The sequence below is a fragment of the Mastacembelus armatus genome, chromosome 21 (genome assembly GCF_900324485.2).
Source record: "Mastacembelus armatus chromosome 21, fMasArm1.2, whole genome shotgun sequence".
Classification (NCBI taxonomy): domain Eukaryota; kingdom Metazoa; phylum Chordata; class Actinopteri; order Synbranchiformes; family Mastacembelidae; genus Mastacembelus; species Mastacembelus armatus.
Window position 1 is genome coordinate 4,430,711 of NC_046653.1, and position 27,907 is coordinate 4,458,617.

Below are 27,907 nucleotides of genomic sequence, written 5' to 3' on the forward strand. Positions count from 1 at the left end.
CCGACTGATCAATGACATGTCTTCAGAGGGAAATCTTTTGCCAAATAAAAGTGCTTTAATTTCCATTTGGAATTTGTGCTAGACATTTGCCTGATCATAAGCAACATGATACAACCCAGAAGGCACTATCACAATAAAATGAAGATTCCTTATACTAAATGTCAGTGTTAGGCAGGAACAGGAGTATATAAGGCCACATGGACATAAAGGCTTTTATACATTTAGAATCAGAGCACATTAACTGGAGTTCTTGGATAGCAGCAGATTATCAGAACAGATGTGGAGGGACCATGCTGGAATGTCAACACAGATGTGGTTCTTTATTTGATAGATCCAGCACTGAAAACTGACATGCTAATATGTAAGACACTAAAAGGGCTACACACATAAACTATATATTGTTCATAGGCTGACTGCAATTCATTCTCACTCATTATTCTTCAAGAGTTAAAAAATATATCCACTTTCTGTTGACTGTCTGAATTTATTGAGGCTACTGTTGTATTGTATTTTTTTCCTGGTACATATTCTGATAATCTTTAGGAGGTCTTCACAGCATGACCTTCCCAGCTAGTGGACTACTGGGGTGAAGAGTTGAAAAGCGGCCAAGGGTCCAGATGGGGAAGACATTTCTGTAGGAGGTGTAGCTGATGGCACAGCTCTTGTTGAACACGCCTGCAATGTTTTCCTGGTGAGGTGGAAGCATAGCATGTCACATATCATCATATCATAAAAAGTAGGTGATATTTGCAAGGCAGTGACTCACCTGTGGCCAGTCTCCATTGGGCAGCTGCTTATCTATCAGCAGCTTCACTCCCCTCTCAATGGCCTGTGTGTCAGGGCACCTAGTTACGCAGACAAAAGATTTGACTAAATTCAAATAAGTGTCTTTGTTAGGATTTGGTTTCATTTTGATTGGACTCTACTTTGGACTTTACTATGAACCAGTGGAAGTTCCTTTTGTAGTCAGGTGGACAAACCGACAGAAAACATGGATATGATCTTAAGCAACAGAAAATAAATAAACATCAATTCTACCCATCAAATCCAGTCAGACCCCACTGAGTTGAGGGCAGCTTTACCTGACAGCCATGAGGCCTAACAAAGCCCAGCAGGTGCTGTGGATCTGTGCGGTGCTGCTCTGAATGTAGCACCGCTGTTCGCACGACTCAAAGTCCTCCCCCCAGCCTCCGTCTGGCATCTGCCAATCCAGCAGGAACTGGCAGGCTTTCTGCACTTCTAAACACACGTCCCTGGTGACAGAGGACACAACTGCAATGTAGCATGCAGGCTCGAAGCATGTAAATTTCAGCAATCTGTGATTGTGTTAGGATTCTGTGATTAGGGCTTGGAACTCTTACCCATTACGGTAGATGTGACCCATACAAGCAAAGGCTTCAAGGCCAAACCAGATTCCATAAGTGAAGCACACTCCCCAGGACCTGAGCACAAGCAAAACAGAATGAATGTGATCTGTCGACAGAAGGATGTGAGGCAGTAAAATCCCAGGTTTAGGCTCACCCTTCCCAGGATCCATCAGGCCTCTGCACCTTCCTGCAGTACTGCAGTCCTTCTCTAAGAGTGGACCTAAAGAAGAAACGGTTAACTGTTTACAGCCTTCAACGCTTTCTCCCAAAGTTCGTTCCTTAACTTCAGCATGAAGAATCACTTAGGTAAGAAAGTCTTTTTTTTAGTCTTTTTTCAGTTTAGAATCACTGGTCAACAACAGAATGACGAGAATTCAGCTTTGTTGTGGCTTATGTGATAAGTCAGGCATTTCTGTGTCAGTAGCTGAAAGCAGTGTACCTCTAAACGTGGCGTATACCTTATCTCCTCTGCTCGGTGTTCAGGGTAGGCCTTCTGAAAGTGCCTCAGAGCCTGCATTACCGCTGAGGTACATTCCACATAGGTATAATCGATCATGATGTCACCTGTTTATGTATGTGTGAGAGGGAGAGAGCACCTTGTTCATAATAAACATCACATTTCACAGCACAGATGGTATCCTCTTTTTAACAGAGGAAACTATCTTACAGCTTTTTTCCCTCTGGTATTGAAAAAAATCATGAAAATAGTTCAGAAATGTCATCTTACATCTGAGTCCCATTTTCTTATCTGCATATTTACATGTGAACTCTGCTGCAAACAACTCAGGACTGTCAGACTGTCAGCTGAATAATGAAGCAATCAAAGTGATGTTGCATCTATAACTCATTTCTCTATCTCCACTTGTTTGTGTAATGATGTCAATGTTTTAAGACAGAACATCTCTGAGAGTGGAATGCATGAAACCAATATTTGTTATGGTGCTGACAACAGACTCACCAAACACCTCAGAGGGGTTGAGTAGCTCCAGGAGTCGGCCACCTCTCTTTGTTTCATATGTGGCAAATCCACCGTCTGAGTTTCTCATGCTCAAAAGCTACAAGGAGACGACAGGCACATGGTAAAAATGCTGTTATGCTGCAGGACACAAGTGTATAGAAGGGACGTCTGATTCTGCATTAACTGTGTATAGATCAGAGAAACAGTATAAAACATAGTAAATAATGAGCTATGAGGCTGCTAGTTGGATTTTTTCACTTCTGCACAGAGTCACACTAGCTCCTTCTCACTAGTTCAGTCTGAATACAAAGCTAAGCTACATGGCAAAAAACATTATGTGAATCCCTTGGAATTAATAGATCTTCTGCATTCATTTGCCATGAAATGTGATCTCCTCTTCATCTAAGTCACAACAACAGATGAACTATTCTAATTTCTCATGTCTTTATTGTAGTTTAAAGAACATTTTCTTGCCACTGTTAACTGGCTTTCTTATATAGGCACATTTCCTAAAATCAAACTAACAACCGACAAAATTATAGATTTGGAGCTTTCATTAAATGAAATACTGTTTTATAGGTTTACAATATAAAACAGACTCAGCGCATGTTTGTGTATGAAACTTTTAAAAAGGCCTTCCAATTTTTACTTTGTCTGAAGACTCACCACATGAACAGCATCACAGAGCTTCTCAGCAGGAACAGGGTGGCTGATAGAGGGACAGTGCTCCTGCAGCAGCATCACTGACTTCAGGCCCTCTGCTGTGCAATCAGCCACGATCCAACCACAGTCACGGGTACTGAAGGGGAAGCCTCCCTAAAAGAAAAAACAACAAAGGGTTATACACTACACTACACTACAGTACACTACAGTCTAGTCTTTTCATGGGTCATATTTGCCTCTTTAAAATAGCCACAGGCATTTGAGTTAGTTAGTACCTTATTCATCTGTCTGTAGTACTTCTGGTATTCAGGAGGATTGTCAGGTATCTGTTAGAGTGGAAAACCGACCAAGCATAAAAACCATGGGTATTCATATTAATTCTTATTACATAGTTGTTGCATACCTGCATATCTTTGGCAGTAAAAAATAGAAGCTAGTTTAAATTAGCAACTTTATTCCTGCTTAATCATGAAAACTGTTTTTGTTTCTTGAAAATGAAAGTCCATTCTGTAAACATTTTCAAAACTGAACATGAACAATGTTCTTTTGGTGCTGGAGGCGCTTTTGGAGGTAGTACAGTTTTCATCAGTACCTGTGTGATCCTGAGAAACTGATGGGCATCTTGGAGGCACTTAGACAGTCTGGGGTTATTCTGGGCCCCTGCCTGAAAGGAACAAAGAGCTTTGTGTGAACCACAACACTCAGAAAACTCTTTTGCCGTCCTTAATGATAAAAGAGTAGTGACAATAGTGACATTTTCTTTTATTATCAGGTAGCAGTTGACACAGTTGATAACAATACAACAACTCTGCCTGTGGGGCTAACTCTAACACTAAGCCAAACCAGCCTACCCCACACAGGCACCTGCCAATCAGAGGAAGGAACCCTTTCTGTTGTTTTGTTGACTAGAAGAATACAAAAAACAGGTCTCGTATTTGTAATGTTGTATAATGAATATCTAAATTAAATCAGAAAATTATACACCAAATATTGTACACAAAAAAGAATATTGATTCATTTTCTGATATTTTTGCTTCTGGCCTATTGCAATTTATGAAATCATTAATAAAGAACAAGTCAAATTTTAAAAAAATGTGTATTGTACAAGTTTATCCTTTCCACTATATCACCTGGAAATAACTGACCATGTCACATCAACCAGGCTGCAGGCTCTCTAAACCCCTATCAACAGGTCATAAGAGACAACTGTGTATAACTGTCCATACCCTAGCACAGTGGGTGGCACTGTTGTGTTTAATTTGAATCTAACCTTCACCGGACAACAACTACCAAGGGGGTGGGGCTCGACTTCCATCCATCCATCACCTACCACTTATTCCCACTGTCAAAGGTCGCAGGGGGCCGGAGCCAATCCCAGCTGACACTGGGTGAGAGGCGGCATCCACACTAGGCAGATCATCAGCCTATCACAGGGCTGACACGCAGACATACAAAATCTCACTCACATTCACACCAACACGCAAACTCCACACAATAAGGACCTGGGGTCGAATGGGTTCAAACCTAGAACATTCTTGCTGAGAGGGGCAGTGTTAACCACATCGCCTCCACCTACAAACACAGTGGAAACTGATCTTGACAAGGTGAACTGGACAAGGTGTAACCCATAAAAGGAAGAAGCAGCATTTTTCATTTTTGGTTAAAAAAAAGAAAAAAGAAACTTCTTTGACTTTTATCGTTTATGGTTCTTGTTTTCATTAACCACACTAAAACTGCGTGTTGGGGTTTGCAATACCTCAAGGAATGCCTGAACAGCAAAGCAAGTATCCCAGAGCTGAGATCCATTGGTCCCCTGTGGGAAACAAACAGGACAAATTAGCCAAATGTGAAATGAAAGGAAATTCTGTACTTTGAACCCGCTCCTATCAGCATTTCTATTTCTGTATCTAGAATTTCCACTGAGCCTTTCAAAAACCATAATGGTGTAAGACACCCTCATGAATTCAAAACCTGGAGTCATCAGATTCAAAACTACTGCTACATCTTTGCACATGTTCAGACAACGCACAACGACAACAGTCAATGCAGGAAAGTTATTCCTCACCTGCATTTTCATGCCATCTAATCCCAACCTGGAACACAGAGAACACAATGTTAATTTATGTGCTGCATACTTTCCTGTGCAACTTTGGCTAAATATTCATTACTAACAAATTCATTGTTTTACACATTATATTAGATAGATACTTTATTATATATGAATATTGCAATATCCAGCACAACAGCTTCACTTGAGTTCTTCCTGAACACCTAATCGAGCAAGGATGGTTCTGAAGTTTGTTTTCCTGACAAAGTTTTTAAAGACTGACCAGAGGTAGTCTGGGATCCTGGACATGTGCTCCTTAAAGACAAGAGAAGAAGGACCATCCACATACCAACGAACCAGCATATTGATAGTCTTGGAAATCTAAGGAGAAAAAACAACACTGGTTCATACACACTCAAAATATATTCAATTCAATGTTTTGTTTTTAAGATTATTGACTTCCCAAACAGACAATAGATAACTAGTAGCATGTCAAGGTTCAGTTCTGTTTTGTGTTATGTGCAATGCTTCGCATCACTTCATACCTTGTTAAAGGTTTAGCTCTGTCTGTTTCATTAGTTCTTTATACAGAAAGCACATGCTCCACTCAGCCTGTGTTTTGTGTTAGAATTACCGGGCCAATGCTAATACACTTAGTGAAGCGGTCATCAGCCTGGATGTGTTCATACAGCTCTTTGACAGCTCTTCCTCTCAGCATGGTGCTGTGGTGAGCTTCATACACATTTAATACCACTGCAGGAAAACAGGAACAAAGTCACAAGGTTAGGAGGGTAAGTCTCAGGGTGGCCTTTAGAGAAACTCCAATTAAACACACTATCTGCAGGGTACACTGCATATAAAGTTTGGATTATGAGCAATTCTGGTAAAATGATCATTACACTTCCTTGTTTTGAGCTACATGCTGCTATAGGTGGTGGTTTATCACCATAGTGCTGTGTGCTTACTGTAGGCCATAGTGAGCAGTGTGCTGTGTGGTGTGTACAGGTCACATGCTGCCACATTGTTCCTCTGAGCAGGCCAGTTAATAGTGTCATAGTCCTGCACATAAAGCTCCTAGAAGAGAGAGCAAGATCAAATTTGACGTACAAATGCATATTAAGGCATGCATATTATCGTCACTGTCAGATCTGCAGTATTTTCTTTGGTTCTGTTATATCTACATTTCATAATGATCTTTAGATTCAGATGCTCTGAAGAAAGAAAGAAAAACAACTTTGTTCTGCTCTTTCTGCATATTTTAAAGTTCCAGACCTGGATACTCCTACCCTCACATACAGATAAGACAGAGCCCTCGCTCTATATTTAACCTTGGAAAAGAAACACTTAAATAACAACACTGAGTCACTAATGAAAAGTACTCTACCAACGTCTTTTTTCTAAATGTATCAAAATCCAGTTTGTCATTGAATCCTGGGTGTAATAGACAGAGTGTGGCGCCCCCTTGTGTGATAGTGCGGCTTCAGCACCTGTCTGAGGCTGAGGACCAGGGAGTCTTCCTCAGCTGCCAGTCTCACAGCATAGCAGTAGCTCATGGGGAGGTAGACCTGGCGACAGTGACACCACAGGGTAGAGGGGTGGGCTGGCATCCAAGTTGGGAACAGCCTGGAGTAGACAAAATACATCCATCAGGCTCTGAAACCATAGCAATAAACATGTTCATACTGTTGAAATATATTACAGTGGCAAAAACCAGCTTCTTAAGATGTGACATTCTGCTTTGCTGTACTTTGCCATCAGCTGACATAAGATTAACAGCAGTGACTCCGCCTGTTCTTAGATCATGAAAGCTTTTAAAGTTACTGATAATGACCAGATGTCTGCTCTTTGTTCCACAAGCCTGTCAGAGGCGGTCTGGCCATCCGAGGAACCTGAAGGATCACAGAACAGCTGGTAGTCCAGTGTGGCTGACAGTTGCCAACACACTCCATGCCGACAGAGGGTGACACGCCATTTGCAACAGAGCAAATGGATTTGGTTCATACTCCCCAAATAAGCCCCCATGTCTGGGCTGGGCTGTTAAGAGTCATATATACTAGTGATGGCATTTCCATTTCCAGCTGTAGCCACAGCAGTTTGCACTGGAGACAGACAAACTATCAGAGGTGTTTGCCATGTCAGAATCACATAACCTCTGCACTACTGTTACATAGTCGTGTTTTCTCTAATCTCAGCTGAGATCCTGAAGTTTATTTCTGTGGATTTAAAGCATGGCTGATGGATAGAGCAGAATAAAATGGGTTGTTACCACATTTAACTTACCACATCTCTGGCAGGAGTGTGTTCATTCCCTCCCAGCTGTAGACATTTAAAATGGCCAACCAGAATTTACCCCAAGAGGGAATACCCACTGCACCGCCTGAACAAAACAAAACACACTGACAGCTTTACTATACAGACAGGAACAAGGAAGCCTGTCATAAATATAATTATAATCCTGGACTTAGATTATATTCCTTAAATTAGCAGGAGATATTTTTTATTAAATTTGTAACATTCTCTCTATTACAAAAAAAATCATTTTTCACATTTGGACATTTTGGGATGGTAGAACATTTCTAGGTTTCTGACTGCAGCTCTAATCATAGCTAACCATGTTAAACAGAGATTTGTGCTTTAAAATATGGTCCTAATTTATTCCTTTCAACCTTTGCTGTACAGATTGTTCCTGGCTCGAACCATATCCGGATCATCAGGTTCTACTCCCAGGATCCTTAATGAAGTGTAACTCAGCGCTGTGCCAAAGACAGTAGATTTATCTTCAATATGCCTGAAAAAAACAAACAAACAAACAAACAAAACAAACAGCAACAATGCTGCCATAATCGATGTTCTAGACATTCTGTACAGTTACTGGATGTTTCTCATGTTATGATTTTGTGAGGATAACAGTGAGGATATATGTACTCTGGTCTAATCAATCACTCTTATACTGAATGCAGATGGGTATGTCAGGATTCTGCATCAGTACAAAGACTGATCCTAAGACTGTTCATTTTCTCCAGCAGCCTGACATAATTATGGTTCTGTGGACATGTTTGCTCTTTTGGAGGTCACCTTTGCTGAAATGACACTAAGAAAACTGTATATCTACTACCTGTACCTGTTTCATTTACTTTACTTAGAAATTCTTGAAATCATTTTGCAATGGATGTGTATTAGCAATAAAGCATGTGTGAATATAAAAAAAAAGATTTTAAAAAATGTTGACTTACAGACCCCAGCCCCCATCAGGCAGCTGAACAGAGCGCAGGTACCTTACCATCTCCTTCTTCCAGGCCTCAGCCAGAGGGATCTTTGCCACGTGGCATGTGATAAGGAGACCTGGTAATCCCATGGGTGCAGGTACACATGGACAAACACAGACATGCCCACAAACACATACAGCATCACTGAAGGATGTCAGTAGATTTAAACCAAACTAAACTAAATGAGAGGTCATGGGGAGCCTGGCTTGTCTTACCTGGTAGCAGGAACAGAGGCCCTCCGTAATCCCCTGCCCAGTGACCGTCCTCAGCCTGGAGATGACCGTAGAAGTGCATACCTTTGAGAGCCGCATCCACAGCTGTGTGGGCAGCTGCAGAGGCTGACACGAACTTACTCTGTGGGTTGAATGAGGGATTAGATTTTAGAAGTCGACCATCCACGTTGGTTCTCTCTAATAACAACAGAGCCCCACTCCCCTTTGGTCTATAACATTGTGCCAGAGTGTATTTGGTTGTTATGACAAGACAATACTACACAGTGGAAAATATATCAATATATTGTGGATTAGCCCAGTATGAGGTTCTACAAACGACTGCAAAATTTAAAAAAAAGAACCGAGACGTGGTACCCACCGTGTCCAGACCCAATGAGTGGGCTTCCAGCATGGTCTGCTCTCTGTCTGAGGTGTCCTGGTCTTCCACATAGCGCCAGGTCTGCCTGCCCTCGACATTAGACAGCCTCCAGCGGCTCAGGTCTGTGGCTGGCTCCGTCCTGTGCGGCCCCCCGCGCCTCCGCAAGTGCCTGGCACACACACAGCTGAGCTTTTACTGATGTAGTCCCTCTTTTTATTGTGCATTAAACATCATCAAATGATGTCAAGACACACGGCAGTCTTCACAGCATCTAACTATTTAAAGTCACATGGCTTTGGCACAATAGTTTCACATCAGCATATGTAAGGAGGCAGTTTTGTTGACATTAGCTCATATAATGCACATACACATGTATAGACACCAACATATAAAAACACTCACGTTCCCTCAGTCATATCTTTGAGTTGAACCGTCCGGTGAACTGTATGAATGAACTTCTACTTACACTGAAAACACGACGGGTCCCCTTTTCATGGGAACTGTAGTGCTTTGGAGAAACTAGGTATATATCACTACAGTTCATACTACGTTTCCCAGTGGACCTGGCGGTGCCGTTCGACCCCGTTTCCACATGGAGAGACATGAGCAGACACTCAATGACCAATCACGAAGCGACAGGGCGGAGAAACAGGCGGGTCAACCGTGAGGTCCTCCAATCAGAGCTCGCCTACAATAAACATTAGACATGTGTTCATATTGATTATGATGACACAGCTCTTTAGACTGGTAACTGGTACAGTGGGCCAATTTTAAAAATAACACTTTTATTCAATATGTGACTGTTAGGGAACATCACAGCTCAGCGGTACAAAACAGGTTCAAAGTAAAGCCATTCAAAGCATAAACAATCCCCATAACAAAGAGCCATGAAAAGCAGCTTTTTTGGAGAGCTCAACACACTTTGAGAATCAGTGTGGCACCCCCATGTTCGTATGTAAATACACACAGTTACATGTTAAAGTAATTATTTCTTAAGCAATGCTACAAAACTAAACCAGGAGTAAGAATCTTGGTTTTCTACACTATGAGTTCATAATAAAAACCAAAAAAATAAGGGACATGGTTTGACTATTTCAATGGTCTGAAATAAGAGAACATCACCAGAGTAAACTCATGTTGCCTCAGACTCAGAATGAGCTCTGTAAATAAATCAGTATCTCTGAGACAGATGTTGTCCTCACATTTGTAGTAGTGCAAAAACATCTGTTAAAAAGATTTTGCAGCAACAGTCCATCAGTCATCAACAATGCTCAGGAGACCACTCAGTTTCAGTCTGCAGGCCAGTTCTTCCTCTTGGCTTGCCAAAATCTGTTGCTCTAGTTCCTTCAGTCGCTGTGCCATAGAAACAGGGGTGGCTTTATGCCAGTCTTCTTTCTCTGACAGATCATCAGGTTCCTGAAAAGTCAAGACAAAAATCCATGATTAAGTGTTTACCCTAGAGCTTTGTTGCCCACAGGCGTGTGGCGTTGGGCCAGGATCATTATAGATGGGATTAATCATGTTCAACTTGTGTGTTAATTTACTGGAAGCTTTTGACACTTGAGGAGCTTTGGAGATACAGGTATCTATGATCATCTTCTTTTCCTGCTCCCTTCAGGGGTCACAGCGAATCATCTGCCTCCATTTAACCCTATCCTCTGTATCCTCCTCACCCACACCAACTCTTTGGTCTTCCTCTAGGCCTCCTTCCTGGCAGCTCTAACATCAGCATCCTTTTACTAATGTAACACATATCTATGGTCTTAACTATCAATGCTTCAAAACAGAAATATCACACAGGGTCCAACTCAGCACAACCACCACATAACTGTAGAATATATAAAAATATAATGTAAGAGCAGGCAGTCTCCATACCTTTAGCTTTACCTGATTTAATCTGACAGTCCTATACAGTATCATCGCTATACAGTAATAATGTAAACTTTATTTTTTTTAAAGGAATTTTAAATATAACACACACATTTGGATCACATGATATCAAGCTTCATGATACTTTATTTTGTTTTCCTACTCACCACCTGCTCTCCACTAATCAGAGGAACATGTTCAGATCACTGTCCCTCTGCTGCTGCTCTGTCTGAGCATCAAACAGCACTCAGACTTGTTCATTACCAAAACAGTGTGGTGTGAAGCCAGGTTAGGAAATATGAACTTACTTTCAAGCTAATCTAACTATAAAGCAGCAACACACTTCAGGCCCACCTGAAAGTGCAAAACTACTTTGTGCTCTAGCTGCCTTTTTTAAATGATTCATACAAACTAAAAAGGTTCCCATCACTGTGCACAAAAACACAAATGAGTCATAAGGCTTATTCCATTGTGATCCTCTTTCATTTGACAGGTTACTATTTTCCATTAAGATGTTTTCATATCTCTCCATTGAACTGTTTCATAAAAGCAGCTCCTGCAGTTTTTTGCTTCAGCCTGAACACTGGAAGTCTTTAACACTTTGGTTGCTCCAATGTGTAGCTTCTACATTTAGAGAATTTCCAAATTTGAGCTTCTGACATTTACAGCCACATGTACTTAAATGTAGAAAATGCAATACAAACTAATTTTAAGTGAAAAAATTAGTAAGTTTGGCCAAACCTGCCCCCTCAAAAAAGCCCTCCAACCATGGAAGGAGCAGAGATGTACCTGTGCAGGAGCAGCACCTCTCGCCTTGGCTATGGGGGCATGTATTAAGGTTGTGGGCATGGACAGCAGGGTGGAGGATGGAATGAAGAGTGGTGTGGACAAATGGTTCAACTGGTCACCATCCAGCCAACGTTGAAGCTGCTCCATGGTCCTATAGAGACGTACAGGGGTGTGTGTTAGGCATGACACACATTGTGCCAAATAACTACGGCAATTAAAATCAAGCAAATGCCATAAAGTATCATTCTCAGTATAAATGAGTACACCCCCTTGGAAAAGTAAGATTTTAATCATTATCTCGATCAACACAAAAACTACTTCCAAAATTTTGACAAAACTGAGTTTTTGTTTAGCTCATTACATGAAAGTAAGGTTAATAATATAACTTAGATTACAAACTCTTCAGTTTTAGTCAAATTAGTTGATGCAAAAATGAATACACCCCACAACAAAAACTACTACATCTAGTATTCTGTATGACCTCCATGATTTTTAAGGACAGTACCAAGTATTCTAGGCATGGAATGAACAAGTTAGTGACAATATTGCAACATCTATCTTTTTCCATTCTTCAAGAACAACCTCTTTTGGAGCCTGGATGCTGGATGGAGAGTGTTACTCAACTTGTCTCTCAAGAATTCCATGTAGCTGTTCAACTGGGTTCAGATCAGGAGACAAACTTGGCCCCAGAATCACTTTAACCCCATTCTTCTTGAGAAATGCAACAGTGGCCTCAGATGTGTGTTTTGGATTGGAAAAGTTTCATCGCTCATTTGGTTGGAAAAGCGCAAGGGCGACCAAGGGCATGGAGTGGCGGTAGCATCTTCTCTTTCAACATAGGGCAGTACATCTGTAAATTCATGATACCATCAATGAAATGCAGTTCCCCGACACCAGCAGCACTCATGCAGCCCCACAGAAGGACACTGCCACCACCACGTCTCACCGTGCATTTTTCTTTGCACTCCTCACCTTTGCAATGCCATATAGTTTTGAAGCCATCAGTTCCAAAAACATTCATCTTGGTCTCATCGCTCCAGAGTACAGAGTCCCAGTAGTCTTCATCTTTTTCAGCAAGGGCCCTGGCAAATTCTAGGCGGGCTTTTTTGTGCATGGGCTTTAGGAGAGTCTTTTGTGGACGGTACCCACGCATGTCATTCTTCTGCAGTGTACACCATATTGTGTCATGGGAAACAGTTTCCCCACTTTGTCTTTCTACTTCTTTAGCAAACTGCAATGAACTTCCATGGCGATTGTCTTGAACGCTTCTCATCAGAAGACGCTGCTGTCGAGGTGTTAACTTCCGTGAATGGCTTAGACGTCTCTGTGAGATGGTTGCAGTTCCATCTTTGTTAAATTTTTGTATCACTTTTGCTACAATATTTGCTGATCTTCTAGCCTTCATCTGTCTTGTATAAAGAAATTATTCTCCTTTTCCGGCCTTGTGACATTTCTTTTATTTGGTGCCATTGCTGACAGCATGAAGGGTTTTTCTTTAAGTAACACCCTTTTATAATCAACTGTCTGCTGGAAAATGAATTAATGAATTAATGAATAATTAGACTCACCTATGGTTGAATTCTTGTTAATTAGGATTTTGTTGTCTAAAATTTCACTTTGCTGCTAAGACTTTCATTGGGGTGGATTCATTTTTGCAACATGGTCTCGAATGAATTTTTTAGGAAAAATACTTTTTTGTGTGGGCAAATGAACAAATCTCATTTGCAATCAATGGCCCACATTTGTGTGAGTATTTTGTAGCATAGTGTCCCATAGAAAATGTTGATTCTGAAAGGAATATTCTGACAAATGTGTTGGGGCGTACTCAACAATGTAATCGACAATTTTTAAAATGTTCAAATTTGTATGCTACTCTTCTGACACTAGGATGCACTGGATCTCTACTAGTATTAAAGTTTATCCCTTTATGATAGTTCTTATTTAATATACACTTTCAATCCTGTTGACAGAAACATGGTATGTAATATAAACATCAAACCTACACATTAGTCTAACAGTAGTGCTGTTGCTGTACCTTTTGCTTTCAGCCTTCTCCTCCTCCAAACTCTGCAGGACTTCGTGGGCTAGGGCCTCTTCTGATGTGGGAGTGTGTGTAATGTCTAGTGGGGTGGGCAGGTCTTCAAGAGGCTCCACCAGACTGTGGAACAGCCTCTGCCTGAGCGACAGACTGGTGTGTGTGGCACAAGCAGTTGCACTCACCCTGAACATAGAAGAGGGAGGGTAAGAATGGAGGGCAGGACAAAACATCAGGAAAAAAGAGATACACTGAACTTCCTCAAAATGGCAATTAACATCCAGCTGTTAGAGGACGGAAAAGTCTAGGAGACTGATGACAAGAGAGAACACCCAATTTAATGAGAAAATGTGTCCAAACGTATAGGCCTATGAATAATGCCGTTGAATCATTTATTTAATTAATGTATTGTCTTGACATGTCTGTGTGATAAAGAACTGGGAGTGTTGATGGAAAATACCAGAAGGACTGGACGGCAGGTGGCCAAGCTAAAGGACAAAGAGAATAAACCTTTCCGATTTTGCCATAAAAGCAGCAGTCTTCAACTGCCTGAAAGAGGTTTGGACAGTTAAACCGAAGGGGTGCAGGCCCAGGGCTTTAACATCGGATCAACCAGCATTAGTGGACAATGGGATTCCACCAGCTGATCATAATTCTTTTGCACACAAAGTTTCTTCTATTCGCAGTTTTTGACATTTTCTGTCTTTTAATTCTTACACCACCAGCGTTATTCTTCAGAAATCAAGAAGCTCATATGTAGAAATTCAGTAAAATTGGGCCAGAACATTTTTGTCCTACTGACTTTTAACATTTAATACACTCTACTGCTTTGTAGTTAAGCATTTGCAACTGCTAAATATAAAAAGTGCTGTATGACTGGTGTAAAAATACAGACTGAGGGACTAAAGCATAACACATACTCCACGAGAAGCAAGATTTTTGTTCTTGTTCTCGCCAGGACATTTCATACTCCACGAGAAACTCAACTGCCGAACTCCTGGGAGGTCCCTCCCACTGCAGCTTACGTCACACGCGCTAAGCATTGTGGGAATCTGACAGAAACTACAATACAGCGGATAAGATATCTGATATCGCCATGTTTTACGATAGACGCTCTCCTCCATACACAACGTATCCTCTACCCACAAATTATTAGCCATGTGTGTGTGTTCATATGCCTTACAAGATGTGTTATACAGATCTCCATACTTCCTCACTGCCTCTGGCAGCTGGTTCCTCAAGACTATCCATTGCTGTGACAACCTCAACCTGAAAAACTGGGAAGACAATATTTCCGCTTTCCGCATTAACCACGCCCATTTCAACTTTCTGACCGATCACACAATAGTTCTCGACACCACCTGAGAAAAAAAGTTCTGCCCAGATCATGTTTCGAGAACAAGCTGTGAGAACTCCCACACCAGGGCTGTGAGAAAAAAATGTCATTTTTTCCTCGCAGCCCTGGGAGAGAGAACAAATTTCTTGCTTCTCGCAGAGTATGTAAAAGGTGTTTAGCCGGTAACAGTGCTAGTGAGGAGGTGGGAAGGGGGCTCCAGGAAGAAGGCAGTGAATAATCCTAAAAAATTAGCCCACTTTAATGTGAGCGCTGAGCTGGACTCCTGTTCTGGAGTGGCTGGAGTGTTTTTGGACATTGTTTTAAGGGGTTTTTTGGACCTCCTTACCATTGCTTCTCTTGCTGCTTCTCCCTGTGAGTTTGTCTGATGGCCAGGGTCCATTCCTCAGGTGGCTGAAAACCCTTCAGTGACTCTGTGGCAAAGAACACCAGGATCTCCCCGTCCTCTGTCATGGTGTCTTTAACAGAGCAAACAAATATTGTAAAATGGGTTACACATCATGAGGAGATACAAATGGAAAATGGTTGTTGGTTCTTGATGTAAACCACAAGAATTCCCTAACCTTTACAGGGAGGTGGTCCAGGTATCTGCCAGTCTTTCAGCTTGTGATCTATGCAAACCATCACCACGTCATCCCAAGGGATCTGACTGTAGGCTGGACACTCTCTCTCACTGCCCCAGCATCCTGTGGTAACCTTGAACCTAGGAGCTCGGCTACAGGGACCTCTCAGTCTGACTTTTTCCAGAAGGTTTTCCAGTTGTGACATTAGGAGGGGCTGACTGCGATGTGACATTGGGATCTGAGAAGCGTAGTGAAAGATGGAGGAGCAGAGCTCAGTCCATTCATCTAGAGAAAGAGATGATAACAGAAGAAGGGACAGAGAAGCAAACATCCTAAATAGATTACTGGTTTCTTTTGTACTCAGAAGGATATTACAGAACTATTTAACAGACTGTAAATGAATAAAGTATGTCTCACACACTGACCATTAGTAGACAGTTGCTCCCACTGTGGCAGTTGTAGGCCTAGGATGGCTTTGCGTAGCCAGACCATGTGCTGAGCAGAGTTCCAGCCCAGATGAGGAACAAAGTCACGAGTATCAGGCAGGCAGAACTCGCTCGGTGGCCACGACAGTCTGCAGAGATCCTGGGATGAGACTTTATCAGCAATGTGAGCCAGAACGGAATTATACAGCTGGATGACAGGTGCAGGCTCCTGGGAAGGAAGATACGTTGTCGCCCGCTCCAAGCGGTGGGTATAAACTCTGGGACTGAACTCCTGACTCAAACTGCCCTCTACCAACTGCACCAAGGTCTGGCAAGAGAGTGGGAAAGGTGGTGGAGCACGGGCCAACAGCCACTGCAGAGCCTGGCTTAACTAGAGACACACAGCAGGTCAGATGGGGGAAAAAAAAAGATCAACAAGGTAAATGGGCCATAAAAACTAAAAGAAATATTTTAATTAATATACATCTGGGATTATAAACCTTTGTGACTAATGAAGCATGGTGTAGTTATGAAATCTTACCACAGGTTGTATGTATTATACAGTGGTTGGTAATGGTCCTCTTAAACCTCTCAGATTGTTATCGCCTTCCTAAACACTCAGCCCGTTTTGCTTTCCCTGCTCCTTCGAATATCCCTAACATATTTACATCCTCCACCTCTTCCTGAGAGGTGCTCTGTCACTTAATTATTTCTTATAATAAAATATCAATTAGAGTGGCTTTAATCTGCACACAATGTTACTGTTTTGTTGTCCCAGGTGAAAAGTAAAACATATTAAACACAACAGTTAAAGGTTTTCTGTTGTGTTATTTTATAATGAATGTGCTGTACCTGATTGGATCCCTGGAGGTCACTGGTGGTCTCTGGTATGAAGACAAAGGTATATTCCGAGATCAGGCCCTCTGTTGTCAGTGTGTGCAACATCAGGGCTGAGGGACAATGCACCATGAGAGGAACAGTTCAGGGTTACTACATATGACCCAGAATCATTCAGCTTCTCTTCCATGAATACAATGATTCTTGATAAAAACATAGCTTCAATAAAATGTTTTTAAATGCCTGCCTTGAGGTTGTGCTTACATCAGTGAGCATTACATTTATCTTTGCGTAGACACGTTATTTTTACAGAAAGTACCTTCTTCAAGTTTGTGTGTATAACCAGCCCCACTGTCAGGTCCTGGCACCAGTATGAGCAGAGGCAGTGGGCAGTGCCAGGTGCTTGCTTGTTGGAGCTGTTTCAGCTGGAGCAGGGCCGACAGCAGAGGTATGTCTTGCTCGCCACTCCTGGGCTCGACCACAGGTAGAGCGGGGAGCAACATGATCAGAGCTGCTGTTCCTTGGAGCTCACAGGAGTCCTCAGTTTTGGACAGGTTGATTTCAGTCAGCGGGCCACGCAATGCCTGGGGCACACAACAGAATGTTATATGTTATATGTTCAGAAAGGCCCATGTTATACAGGAACAAGCTAAGGAGAACATTCTTTTCCTGAACAGTAAAAAAAAAATGTACCAGTGAGTTTAGATTTTTGATGGAATATGTGATGAATACTCAACAACAGCTTGACAATAAGAGAGAGATTTCTGGTCTTCAAAACTTATCATCATGTCAAAACAGGACTTTATTATTATTATTATAACCCTGGCCCTAACCCTGTGGAAGCGGTAAAACATTGCTGCTGAAATACTGTCCGTTACCCAGGTTTTCATCAAGGCATGTATACTGTAAAAGTAATTGTAATGCTAAAAGTTAACAAAAACACAATCAAATATAATGATAAACAGTTAAATGACAATATAAATAGGATCCATCCAAACATTTGACTTCAGTGTAATCTAACCTTGACACTGATGTGGACTTTGTGAGTGTGGTGCCCATTCTCCTGCAGTGTGTTGGTGACACAGAGGGTCTCAAGTGTGCCATCCGCCTGTTCCTCCCTGACCTCTGAGGTCTTGTCTCCACCCAGCTTCACCTCCAGCCAGTCAGACAAGACCCTAATAGAAAAGACATGAGGACAAACTTAACAAAAGGTGCCATCATACATACACCATGCCATCTGTGTGTCCCAGCTGCTGTTACTGTGTGACCCTTTTGTCATATTGCACAACAGCATCTTACCTGTCTGCTGGACTGGTTACACTCTCATGGTTGCTGGGTAAGAGCAGAAGAGCCTTCCAGAAGATTCTGTCAGGCAGGTCAGGGATGTTTTCTGTCACCAATGCTGGCAGGTCGAGTGGCGCCCACACTGCCTCGCTGAGGGCAGAATCAGAAATGAGCATCAAAATGCTGCTTTGTGTCATAGACACTGAATAAACGGCGATCAGCTTAACACTTACTCGAGCAGCTGCTGGAAGTAGTAGTGGACTCTCATCTGGTAGATCACTTCTTGCCTCACTTTTAATAACCTTAACAAAATACTAAACATGTCATACTTAATGGAACAGTAGAGTAAAATTTATGACATGCTGCAAAAATCTTACCAACCACTTACACATCATAGACTAGTATATATCAGTCTCTGCTGCACAAAGACATACCTGGAGGACGACACAAGTTAGAGAGGCATACCTGGTGCTAGACAAAGCTAGAGTGCCCGCGTTTCCCAAGTTGACTCGACCTTGTGCCAGATCTGCCATGGAGGGCTGTGCAGGGGAGCTGGGAGCCAAAGCCTTGAGTTTGAAGCGAGGGTCGACACAGCAAGGAGCCGCAGGGAAGCCTCTCATCTGTCTCTTCAACTGCCGACGGACAGCCACCACATCGCGCCACCTGTTGGTACGGATGACGGGAAAAAACAGGCATTGGAAAAGAATATTCAGATTACTCTCTTTTAGAGTTAAAATCATGTAGTGATGTCTCAGTGGGACAGGAAATATCAGGGTTTCATTTCTGGTGATTTATTTTATTATACTGGCTGTCCTCGTTTCTTACCTTTTAATGTACTTGTGGATACGCTGCAGCTCAGCATTGAGGATTTCATCAACCAACAGAGCAACGTCTGCATTCAGAGTCTCCTCGACTAGAGTGGCACAGACTTGCTCTGTACATTTAGCCACACATTCTGTCTTCTCATTCACTGCCTGCCTAGAAAAATTAACAAATACAAGAAAAGCAATTTAAGTTCAACGGAACTCATCTGTGAAACCAGGAGGTCAATGTTTTTTTGTTTTAGATGAGTTTTAAAGTCTTACTGGATCTCAGTGGTGGTGACCTCCTTGATGGTCTCATCTAAAACCTCATGGATGATCTCTGTGCAGAGAGAGAAGCTGAACTGAGCCAGGAAAGCTTCATGCTCCTGCCTCCTCCTGGTACAGACAGAAACATAAAAAGAAATAAGCGGGGTGACTTTAATTACTAATCCTATGGTAGAATATGTTTCCTTTTTTCATTCAAGCTGAGGGCAATGAGAAAGCACAGTGTGTTAGATCAGCAGGCTAATAATGTTACGATGTGTTTAGCAGGCCAACCTGGCCTCTTCAAGCTTGCGTTTCTTTTCGGCGACATGCTCCTGTTCCAGCTTGATCTCAGTAGAGGACACCTCGTGCAGCATCAGTCCTAACACCTCACTCAGCAGGGACTCCACTTGCACGTTGCTCTCACTGCACAACCATAGGCAGAAACATGGCAAATTAAAGCCTCTCAGTGACAACAATCCAGAGGGGTCTGATCTGCACTGACTCTACATGCTATAATCTACATAGCCTCATGATGAAGAAATGAGGCTATGTAAACTCAATGTGCGAAAAAAAAAAAAAAAATTGGATGGATGGATCATTTAACTTACGCAAGTGCTGTTGTTGCATAGGTGGTACCAGCTTCAGCTACTTCCCTCACTGCTGCTGCAACCTCTTCTTCAATTACACAGTCAAGCTCAGATATGATGTCCTACAGCAGGGAACACAAACGCACCATTACTGACAAAAAAGGGAAAGCCAGTTCACTGTTGTTTATTGAGCTGCAATTGTTTTTGTATTAACCTCAGGCCTGCAATTTTTGCAGTAAGTTGATATTCTATCAGATTATGCTTTTCAATTAATCACAGGATCTCTGAAATCTTGGAAATTAATTAATGCTTGTCATAACTTCTGCTTAAGTCCAAGATGCCATCTTCAGACCACTTGTTTTGTCTAACCAACAATCCAAAACCTGAAAATATAAACTTTGTAATCACATATTACAAATAAATGCTCTAAATCTTTAGGTTTAAAAAGGTGAAACCAGAAAAAATGAAAATATGTACATCAAAAAATACACTAAGGTCATGAGTGTCATGTTTCCATCAGAAATGCAGTGTAAAATGGGTATAAAACAACACACTTAAGGTCTTGTCATGTACAAAATAAATATTCTTAGTGACTACTCAGTACTGTTCTTAAACCATTAAATAAGAGTTGCTATGGCTGCAAAATCGCTATACACTAGAGAAATCACAGGCAGTTCAATGAGAATGAATCAGCTCTTGAAATGGGATGTGAGCTCTTCCCCACCTCATCGCTGTACACTGGCTGAGGTTTGGGTGGAGCTGATGTCTGGACTGGCTGAGGCTGAACTATCGGCTGGAAGAGTTGCGGGGAGTCTGCTCGATGGGCCAAGCGCTGAAGTGATTCACTCGGCTCTCCTGTCTCACCCATGACAGTCGGAGGCAGTTCACACACAGCTGGAGTGTCAATAAATCTGACAGGCACAACCTGTGCCAGCAACTCTGTGCTGGGTGGTGCCTTCACCTCCAACTTGGCTGACCCAGTAAAGAAACAAATGGGTATTAATGAGATTAATTCTCTACTTTCTTACAGACGTGCTAACATTTCTGCTTATTTCTCATAATGAGTGTTAAATGATGCAGTCCCTGCTACTACAGAAATACTACTAAAAATGTACCAGTACATTTAAACTGGCCTGAGGTGGGCTCAAGCAGAGAAGCCTCTCCACGGTACTTGTTCTGGGAGTCGAAGCTGCAGGTAGGCGTGTGCTGGGGGGGGTTAGGGAGGGGGCCTCCATTCACTACCTCTCCGATCAACATGGTTTTCTTTGCAAGGATGAACTCTGACTTCTTGTGGGACAGTGGCAGCTCTGGCTCCTGATATGCTATGCGACTCAGCTCAACCACACTGAGAAGAAAACAGTCATATTTATTGGACACATGCACAAAATACAGTAATTCATAAATATTTCTTCCTCAGGTGAACAGGGTCAAATTTAATTGACCTAAAGATAGGTTGTCTTTGTCTGTTAATAACATATCTTAAACTATTATTAGATTTCAGTCAAATATGCAGAAAGGTTTATTGCTCTATTTGGTGCCTTTTATCAAGACTTATACATTTCAGTGCATAGATCTCTAATTCTAAGGTGAGAAATGTGTTACTCAGTATGACAGAGCTAATATCAGTAATTACAAGTTTAAATATTCTAAAAATCACTGGTAGACACCTACCCATCATTTACATTAAGGCCGTACTGCTGGATGAAGTCAGCTGCTTCTTCAGAGTTGCGGAACATCAACATTCGAACTACGTCTTCAACCGGAAAAGCAGTTGATCGTGGACCCACAGTGTGGGCCATGTTCAGGGTCTTCAAGGCCTTGGCTCTAACCTGCACACGCACATTTAGAAAAAACAGTGTTTCTGTTTGCCCCATAATGCATCGTTTTCATTACTGGTCTCTTTTACTTCAACCCTGGCAGCTCAAAATTAGGACCAGTGATAATATTCATTACATTTACACTTACATTTTCAGAAACACTTGAAGAAATGGAAAGCACTTTACATTCTCTGTCTCACTTATCAGTGAAGAAATATATTTCCTGACCTGATTGAAGTATCTGTGTAGGAGGCAGCTGGCGAGGTAGGAGGCTCCTTTCACCAGCTTGAAGAAGCGCACAAAGTTGTTGCTGTTGACTGCAGCAAAAGCATGTACTGCAAACTTCACCTCCGAGGAGTTACGCACCTCGTCACGGAATTGCTGCACTTCGCTGTGTGGACATTTAAACATGAGAAAGTTTCTCTTTAGTTGGTTTCTTAGCAAAAAAAAAGGTGTCACAAACATTCTGAACATATTTAAGTATATGTTTTTCTGTGGACTGACCGCAGGATGTCACCGTCGTTGAGCTTCAGCAGCACGCTGTACTGGCGGAACTCAGCTTCCCGGGGGCAGTAGACTTGACGTGTAGCCAGATCCTGGTACATTTCTTTCAGACTCTGCAGGCACTTTGTCATGTTCTCATTGTTGATCTTGGCATCAAAAGATGACATGGGCTCCTCACAGAGGTGATGGGCACAGTGGATATGGAAGCGTGTGCACTTCTCAATCAGCGAGACCGTGTGCGGGCAGCAGAGGTGCTGCTGGGTGATGTCCTGCGGGCATGACAAAGGAAGGTCTGCAGTAAATGTGCATAAGTTGGAAAGTCTATCTCTCAGTAAAATCTAATTCTGGACCCTGAAAGTGTTTCGGACCACCAGCAGCATCACACAGCCAGTATTTGAAGAGGGCACCTTATCTTACCTTACGGATGCCACGGGTCCTGTTCCAGACAAAATCATACCAGTCACGGTAGTTGTCATGGCCCTGGTCCATGATCTGAGTCACCAGATAGTCCATGGTCATGCTGAGCACTGGCAGGGGCCGCAACTCGTGAGGCAGGGGCTCCTCCTGGTCAGCTGATGAGCGACTGTACTCTTTGATGGCTGCTGTGTGATCCACCTAGTTGGGAGAAGAGACTATTTTGTCTACAGTGCCACCCTTTCCTTCAATGCCCCACTTGCAACTGCCATTATTCTTTAGGCTACAACAATTATTTATACATTTATTATGCCAGGAAAACAGATGCACCTACAATGGGATCTTATTCGAGTTAATAACACCCATAATTAATTAATAAATTAAATGCAGTAATTACAAAGGATCATGATGCATCTTTACTTGGCATTCATAAACAAGCAAGTGACCTAATCTGCAAATCCCAACCACAGATTGAAGAAAACAGAATCCACAACAAGCCTCAGAACACCAGAGACCTGCCGTTACATCTCACAGAACTGTCTCAGCTTAAAAAACAAGCCAACATTCTCCACTCTGAATGTGAGACGTCGGCCTTAAGGATGTTACCATCTCTGTGTCCAGGATGACTTCGAAAATGCTGAGCTGGTTCCGTGTCTCCCTCATGTACCTTTCCTTCTCTGGACACATGTCAGGACACGTCCCCACAAACACCTTAGACAGGTCCAGGTCTGTCCGTTTGGGCCGACCTTTACAGACATATTATACACCCTGTTAGAATGTCTCATGTTTTCTTCCCAGTTAAAGGCTGCGCCAGACTAATGGAAGATGCACCTCACCTTGTCGCAGGATCTTGTCTCTCTGCTCCAGGAGGCGATACTTGTCCTCGGCGGTCTCAGCCTCCTGGCCAATGAGGTGGAGCAGGGAGGAGGGGACTGGGCGCTCAGAGCCCTGGGGTTCTGCACTCTTGTCCTTCTGGGGCTCAGTGTCAAACAGTAAAGGCTTGACCAGGGGTGCCTTCGTCACAGGAGAGCTGACAGATGAAAGTAGATGTGCAAACTTTTCAGCTGTTTGTAGAGCATCCATTGGTCCAGGCCAAGTGCAAAAAGACATTTCAGCGAAAGTTCAATAATAATAATAAAAATGTGCTACCTGTGGCTTAAAGCCATCATGCTGCTGACTGCAGTGGCTCTGAGTGGAGGTCTGCGCACTGTAGAGGAGGTAGTAGACTTGGAATCCTTATCCTCATGACTTTCGTCTTCTTCCACCTCCTTCTCTGCTGTAGGTCTGCTCTCTTTCTCTCCTGGACCTGAACAAAGAAAATTTCAAAGTTAATGTAGTAAATCTTTGCAAAGAATTAATTATACAATGAAATATACTTATCAGGACAATTTACATAAACATCTAATTCTGGGTCCTAAGTCCGGGCTTATACACTACTCACTTCCATGGGTCTATACCTCTAAACAAACAAACAAAAAAAAAAAACATCACTTCAACAGAACAGCAATTTCAATACACTAACAGAGCTTTCATAAAAATGTTGTATTTACTTTGTTTCTTTTTCTGCCACAAAATAAGGAGCTCTCTTCCATGCAGGACTTTGCCTCTCTTCTTGGCCTTTGCTGCTGATGCCTGAAAGAAATGACATTTAAACAGTGATGGAGGGTAAAATTTTGGTGTGATTTGATTGAAAAAGACAACACAATCACCCTCAGTGTATTCTTTTCAGTCTCAAGGCTCACAGGTAAACTGAGCTCTGGCACCATAATCAGTGATGCCATGAATCAAAGTTGCAGGGGAACAACCCTCTCATCAATAAAGGGGTGGTAAAACTAGTGTTTCACTAATAATAAAAATAACTGTGATTTAGCTGACACTATGAAAATACCATTAAAATGTAACGTTTCAAATGATGTGTGCTCATAAACCAAAGTTGGCTGAGAACCTGCGTGTGGTCAAATCGCTTTAAAAAAAAAAAAAAAAGAGTAAATAAGATCAGTTCAACTCACATGGTCATCAAAATGTACTATGGCCAAGTTCTTGGCTGGTCGACACAAGACCTTGCAGACTTTGCTGAAGCGGGAAAAGTGCTTCTCAATTATGTCCTTTTTGTTGAGGTTGTGAGGCACATTTCTGCACTGGATGATGGTGCAGTTGGCGGGAGACATGCCACTGAGGCTCTCCGAACTCTCTCTGCGTACGCTGCGTTTCACAGGGGTTGCGGTCGTGATCTCTGGGTCTGGAGCTTTTTCTGAATCTAGATAAGAATAATAGGTAAGAGGCAGAGGCACAGAATCACTATATTCTAATAATGGTGGAGGACAACATGCACAGAGATGCTGCTCTTCAAAAACACTTCACTACCTGAGGTTTGCCAAAGACCACCTTCGCATTCCATAAAATACCTTGTGGGCAAATAAAACCACTTATATTGAAATTAAAGATATGTGCTTGGCATTCAGCAAGTTGAAAATTTCTGCCAGGGTTTCTTTTTGTTTTTCTGACAAAACCCAAAACTTTTTCCTTTTTGTAGTAGAAGAAATGGGAAAGAAAATCAATCCATGTGGATTTATCCTATCTAGGTTTATTTTGCATGTCCTTATTCGTAATTTTGACACTGCATTATTTACTGTCTAGAGTTTATCTGTATCCACCAAGGGTCTGAGAGTAATGCAATGTTGATTCTCTGTATGTGCTCTACATCTGGCAGAATTGACAATAATGCAGACTCTGACTTGATGTTGCCCACAAATAAGCATAAAAACATATACAGTTTTCTGATTCATAAATGATCACAAATATTTATTAACTCCTACCAATTATAATCAAATGTAAACATTTCTTATCAGGTATGGAGAATATGCAACTAAATGAAAGTGAAATTTTTACAGTTTATTCAGGAGAGCAGCATCCTTTAAAGTAACTCCCCATAATTTCAGATAGTTAAAACAGACATGCCAACATATCTATCTGCCTTTTGCATCAAGAAAAGGCAGATAGTACACCATGTAAATGATATGTATATCACACCTGTCTCTTCAGCTTTTTCCAGCATGTCCCTGTTGAGTGCTTGTACCACAGGCACTGTAGCAGTCACGTTGTGACACTGAACCTGTACAGTGGCCCTTGCTGTATCCTCAGAGTCCAGCGCCAGCTGATGAATCTCTTTCACAGTCTCTCGGCGTACTGGGTTACTGCTTTCTTTGCGAAGACCACTTACTGCCCTGCTGAAAAGGCCTCCCGGTGGGCCACGAGACCTTGTTAGTGGCCTCTTAGGGGGGTGTCTTGGTGAATCTCCTTCTGCTAGAAAATCCTGCTCAGCAGCAGGATTCTCGGGGCTGCTGCAGGGGAGTGCTGGATCCTCCTTGCGCTTGGTGCCTTTACTAAATCGTGCAAATATACTTGTCTCCCCTGGTGGCTCAAGGTTGCTTGCTTTCTCATCTGTGCTACCCTCTGCTTTACCTTTGATGTCACCAAATGCTGAAGTCTGACCAAAGGTGGTTCCTCCAAAAAGGGGTATTGTCTGGGGTTGGTGGAGGACTTTGGCTGAAAAGCTGAAAGACGATGGGGTGGTGGGCTGGGTGGTGGATGCCTTAGTGCTGGAGCTGGAGGGGGCAGCTGGCTGGGAGAAGGTGAACTGCAGAGTGTTTGTAGAAACGCTGTTATTTCCAGTCGTTAGTGGATTGTTCTGAGCAGAGAAAGAGGGGGCTGCAGCCGGTTGTGAGAAGCTGAAGCCCAGTGGCCCAGACTTAGCACTTGTCAATACAGGGAAACCAGTGGTGGTGGTGCTGCTGCTACCCACAGCAGTGGCATTTGTCTGGGATCCACTGCTGCCAAAAGGTGAGCTAGACAGTGAAGTAGTTTGGGGGTTAGCAGGCTCAGGGCTGGAACTGAAGATGGGTTTGAAATGTGCCTCAGTGGCTGGTTTGAAACTAAAGTCGGATGATCCAAAGGCTCTGCTCTGGGTCACACTCTGGGCTGTGCCAAATACACTGGTGGTGACGTTGGTACATGATGGCTGTCCAAATGCTGGCTGTCCAAAACCCAGTGGCTGAGGTTGCCCCAAGGCAGTGGCAGAGCCAGATGTCATTTGGGCATTTCCAAACCCAGAGGCCTGTTGGCTGAACCCCGTTGGCTGTTTCCCAAATCCTGGAGCCTGCCCAAATGCAGAACTCTGGTTGGATCCACTGGTCTGTCCAAAGGTCGGTGCTGTGCTACTAGAAAAGCCTGAGCTACTCATCCCTGCTGATGACTGTCCAAAGGCTGGAGCCTGGCTTATCAGAGGACGCGAAGGAGGCTGTGTAGACTGTCCAAAGGCTGGAGCCTGGCTTATCAGAGGACGCGAAGGAGGCTGTGTAGACTGTCCAAAGGTTGGAGCCTGGCTTATCAGAGGACGCGAAGGAGGCTGTGTAGACTGTCCAAAGGTTGGAGCCTGGCTTATCAGAGGACGCGAAGGAGGCTGTGTAGACTGTCCAAAGGCTGGAGCCTGGCTTATCAGAGGACGCGAAGGAGGCTGTGTAGACTGTCCAAAGGTTGGAGCCTGGCTTATCAGAGGACGCGAAGGAGGCTGTGCAGACTGTCCAAAGGTTGGAGCCTGGCTTATCAGAGGACGCGAAGGAGGCTGTGTAGACTGTCCAAAGGCTGGAGCCTGGCTTATCAGAGGACGCGAAGGAGGCTGTGTAGACTGTCCAAAGGCTGGAGCCTGGCTTATCAGAGGAAGCGAATGAGGCTGTGTAGACTGTCCAAAGGCTGGAGCCTGACTTATCAGAGGAAGCGAAGAAGGAGGCTGTGCAGACTGTCCAAAGGCTGGAGCCTGGCTTATCAGAGGGAGCGAAGGAGGCTGTGCAGATTGTCCAAAGGCTGGGCCTTGTCCAAACACAGTGTTTCCATGAGGTGCGAGCTGATTTAACATAGGTGGCTGTCCAAATGACGATGGCTGAAAAAATCTCCCAGATTGGGCCTGACTGCTGGGACCTGGCTGTCCAAATGACTGGAAGAGACTAGTCTTCGTAGAGCTGCTTGGGGCCTGGAAAGCCCCAGCCTGTGGACTGCCAAACGGATTAGATGGATTCATGGCGCAGATATTAGCGGATGTGTAGTGTCCTTGCTTATCTCATGTTTCTTATTCGGGCATCCAAGCAGAAAAATCTGCAACGCCTTTCCAACCCCCAGGTTCTTCGCCGTGAAACCAGTCAGCCAAACAGGAGACAGCCACGAATTAGCATGCGTGGCTATGTCGCTAGCATAAGCTAGGCTAACATCACAACACGCTCAACTCTGGTTTAGCAATTTTTGTCTCCTCACGCTTGACGTGGTGATACCGAGTCAATGCGGACACAAAGCCGCCACGTAGCGTTACAGTTTTAACACAACAAAAACTTTGCATTGGGTGTGTTGACTTTTGTGGTTCAACTCAAACACTGTACCCTACATCCGCTTCCGGTCCGACAGGTTTTTGTTCCCCTCT

The 27,907-nt window shown here is 43.0% G+C and overlaps 2 protein-coding genes across 5 annotated transcripts; both read right to left on the reverse strand.

Annotated features, from left to right (window-relative positions):
• Nucleotides 1-296: 296 nt before the first annotated feature.
• Nucleotides 297-9,531, reverse strand: lss (lanosterol synthase (2,3-oxidosqualene-lanosterol cyclase)). 2 transcript variants are annotated; one of them, XM_026296075.1, is made up of 22 exons: nucleotides 9,359-9,531; nucleotides 8,893-9,061; nucleotides 8,517-8,655; nucleotides 8,269-8,377; nucleotides 7,702-7,823; nucleotides 7,316-7,412; nucleotides 6,523-6,658; nucleotides 6,001-6,109; nucleotides 5,670-5,788; nucleotides 5,319-5,416; nucleotides 5,054-5,081; nucleotides 4,745-4,801; nucleotides 3,581-3,652; nucleotides 3,264-3,314; nucleotides 2,992-3,141; nucleotides 2,326-2,422; nucleotides 1,826-1,931; nucleotides 1,522-1,587; nucleotides 1,362-1,442; nucleotides 1,083-1,253; nucleotides 767-845; nucleotides 297-688 (listed from the first exon to the last, which is right to left on the reverse strand). In XM_026296075.1, the coding sequence occupies exons 1-22, from the start codon at nucleotides 9,385-9,387 to the stop codon at nucleotides 551-553; spliced, it is 2,223 nt and encodes a 740-aa protein (XP_026151860.1). In that variant the 5' UTR covers nucleotides 9,388-9,531; the 3' UTR covers nucleotides 297-550. The 2 variants fall into 2 exon arrangements, with proteins under 2 accessions (XP_026151860.1, XP_026151862.1); XM_026296077.1 differs by having other exon boundaries at nucleotides 9,295-9,436.
• mcm3ap (minichromosome maintenance complex component 3 associated protein) lies at nucleotides 9,445-27,875 on the reverse strand. Of its 3 annotated transcripts, XR_003294981.1 has the most exons (29): nucleotides 25,471-27,875; nucleotides 24,450-24,697; nucleotides 23,991-24,072; nucleotides 23,590-23,746; nucleotides 23,277-23,470; nucleotides 23,047-23,186; nucleotides 22,444-22,641; nucleotides 22,027-22,295; nucleotides 21,751-21,913; nucleotides 21,377-21,534; nucleotides 20,821-21,050; nucleotides 20,430-20,677; nucleotides 19,727-19,827; nucleotides 19,410-19,541; nucleotides 19,134-19,247; nucleotides 18,874-19,026; nucleotides 18,514-18,711; nucleotides 18,282-18,350; nucleotides 18,064-18,198; nucleotides 17,786-17,939; nucleotides 17,084-17,348; nucleotides 16,780-16,877; nucleotides 15,928-16,318; nucleotides 15,503-15,787; nucleotides 15,268-15,397; nucleotides 13,586-13,771; nucleotides 11,551-11,701; nucleotides 10,095-10,308; nucleotides 9,445-9,580 (listed from the first exon to the last, which is right to left on the reverse strand). XR_003294981.1 is itself a non-coding variant. In XM_026296069.1 (28 exons), exons 1-28 carry the CDS (start codon nucleotides 27,512-27,514, stop codon nucleotides 10,147-10,149), a joined length of 6,855 nt encoding a protein of 2,284 aa, XP_026151854.1. In that variant the 5' UTR covers nucleotides 27,515-27,875; the 3' UTR covers nucleotides 9,657-10,146. The 3 variants fall into 3 exon arrangements, 2 of the variants coding, with proteins under 2 accessions (XP_026151854.1, XP_026151855.1); XM_026296069.1 differs by lacking the exon at nucleotides 9,445-9,580 and having other exon boundaries at nucleotides 9,657-10,308; XM_026296070.2 differs by lacking the exon at nucleotides 9,445-9,580 and having other exon boundaries at nucleotides 9,657-10,308; nucleotides 20,827-21,050; nucleotides 25,471-27,874.
• Between the last annotated feature and the right edge of the window lie 32 nt (nucleotides 27,876-27,907).

Coding starts and splice junctions, on each gene's coding strand:
- lss (XM_026296075.1), bottom strand. CDS start 9,387: ATGAAAAGGGGACCCGTCGTGTTTTCAGT. Junction 8,656..8,892: donor ACTCATTGGGTCTGGACACG/GTGGGTACCACG, acceptor TTCAACCCACAG/AGTAAGTTCGTGTCAGCCTC. Junction 1,254..1,361: donor GGTCACATCTACCGTAATGG/GTAAGAGTTCCA, acceptor CTCTGTCACCAG/GGACGTGTGTTTAGAAGTGC.
- mcm3ap (XM_026296069.1), bottom strand. CDS start 27,514: ATGAATCCATCTAATCCGTTTGGCAGTCCACAGGCTGGGGCTTTCCAG. Junction 23,747..23,990: donor GTGGCAGAAAAAGAAACAAA/GTAAATACAACA, acceptor TTCTTTGTTCAG/GTCCAGGAGAGAAAGAGAGC. Junction 22,642..23,046: donor TCATCCTGGACACAGAGATG/GTAACATCCTTA, acceptor TCTCCCAACTAG/GTGGATCACACAGCAGCCAT.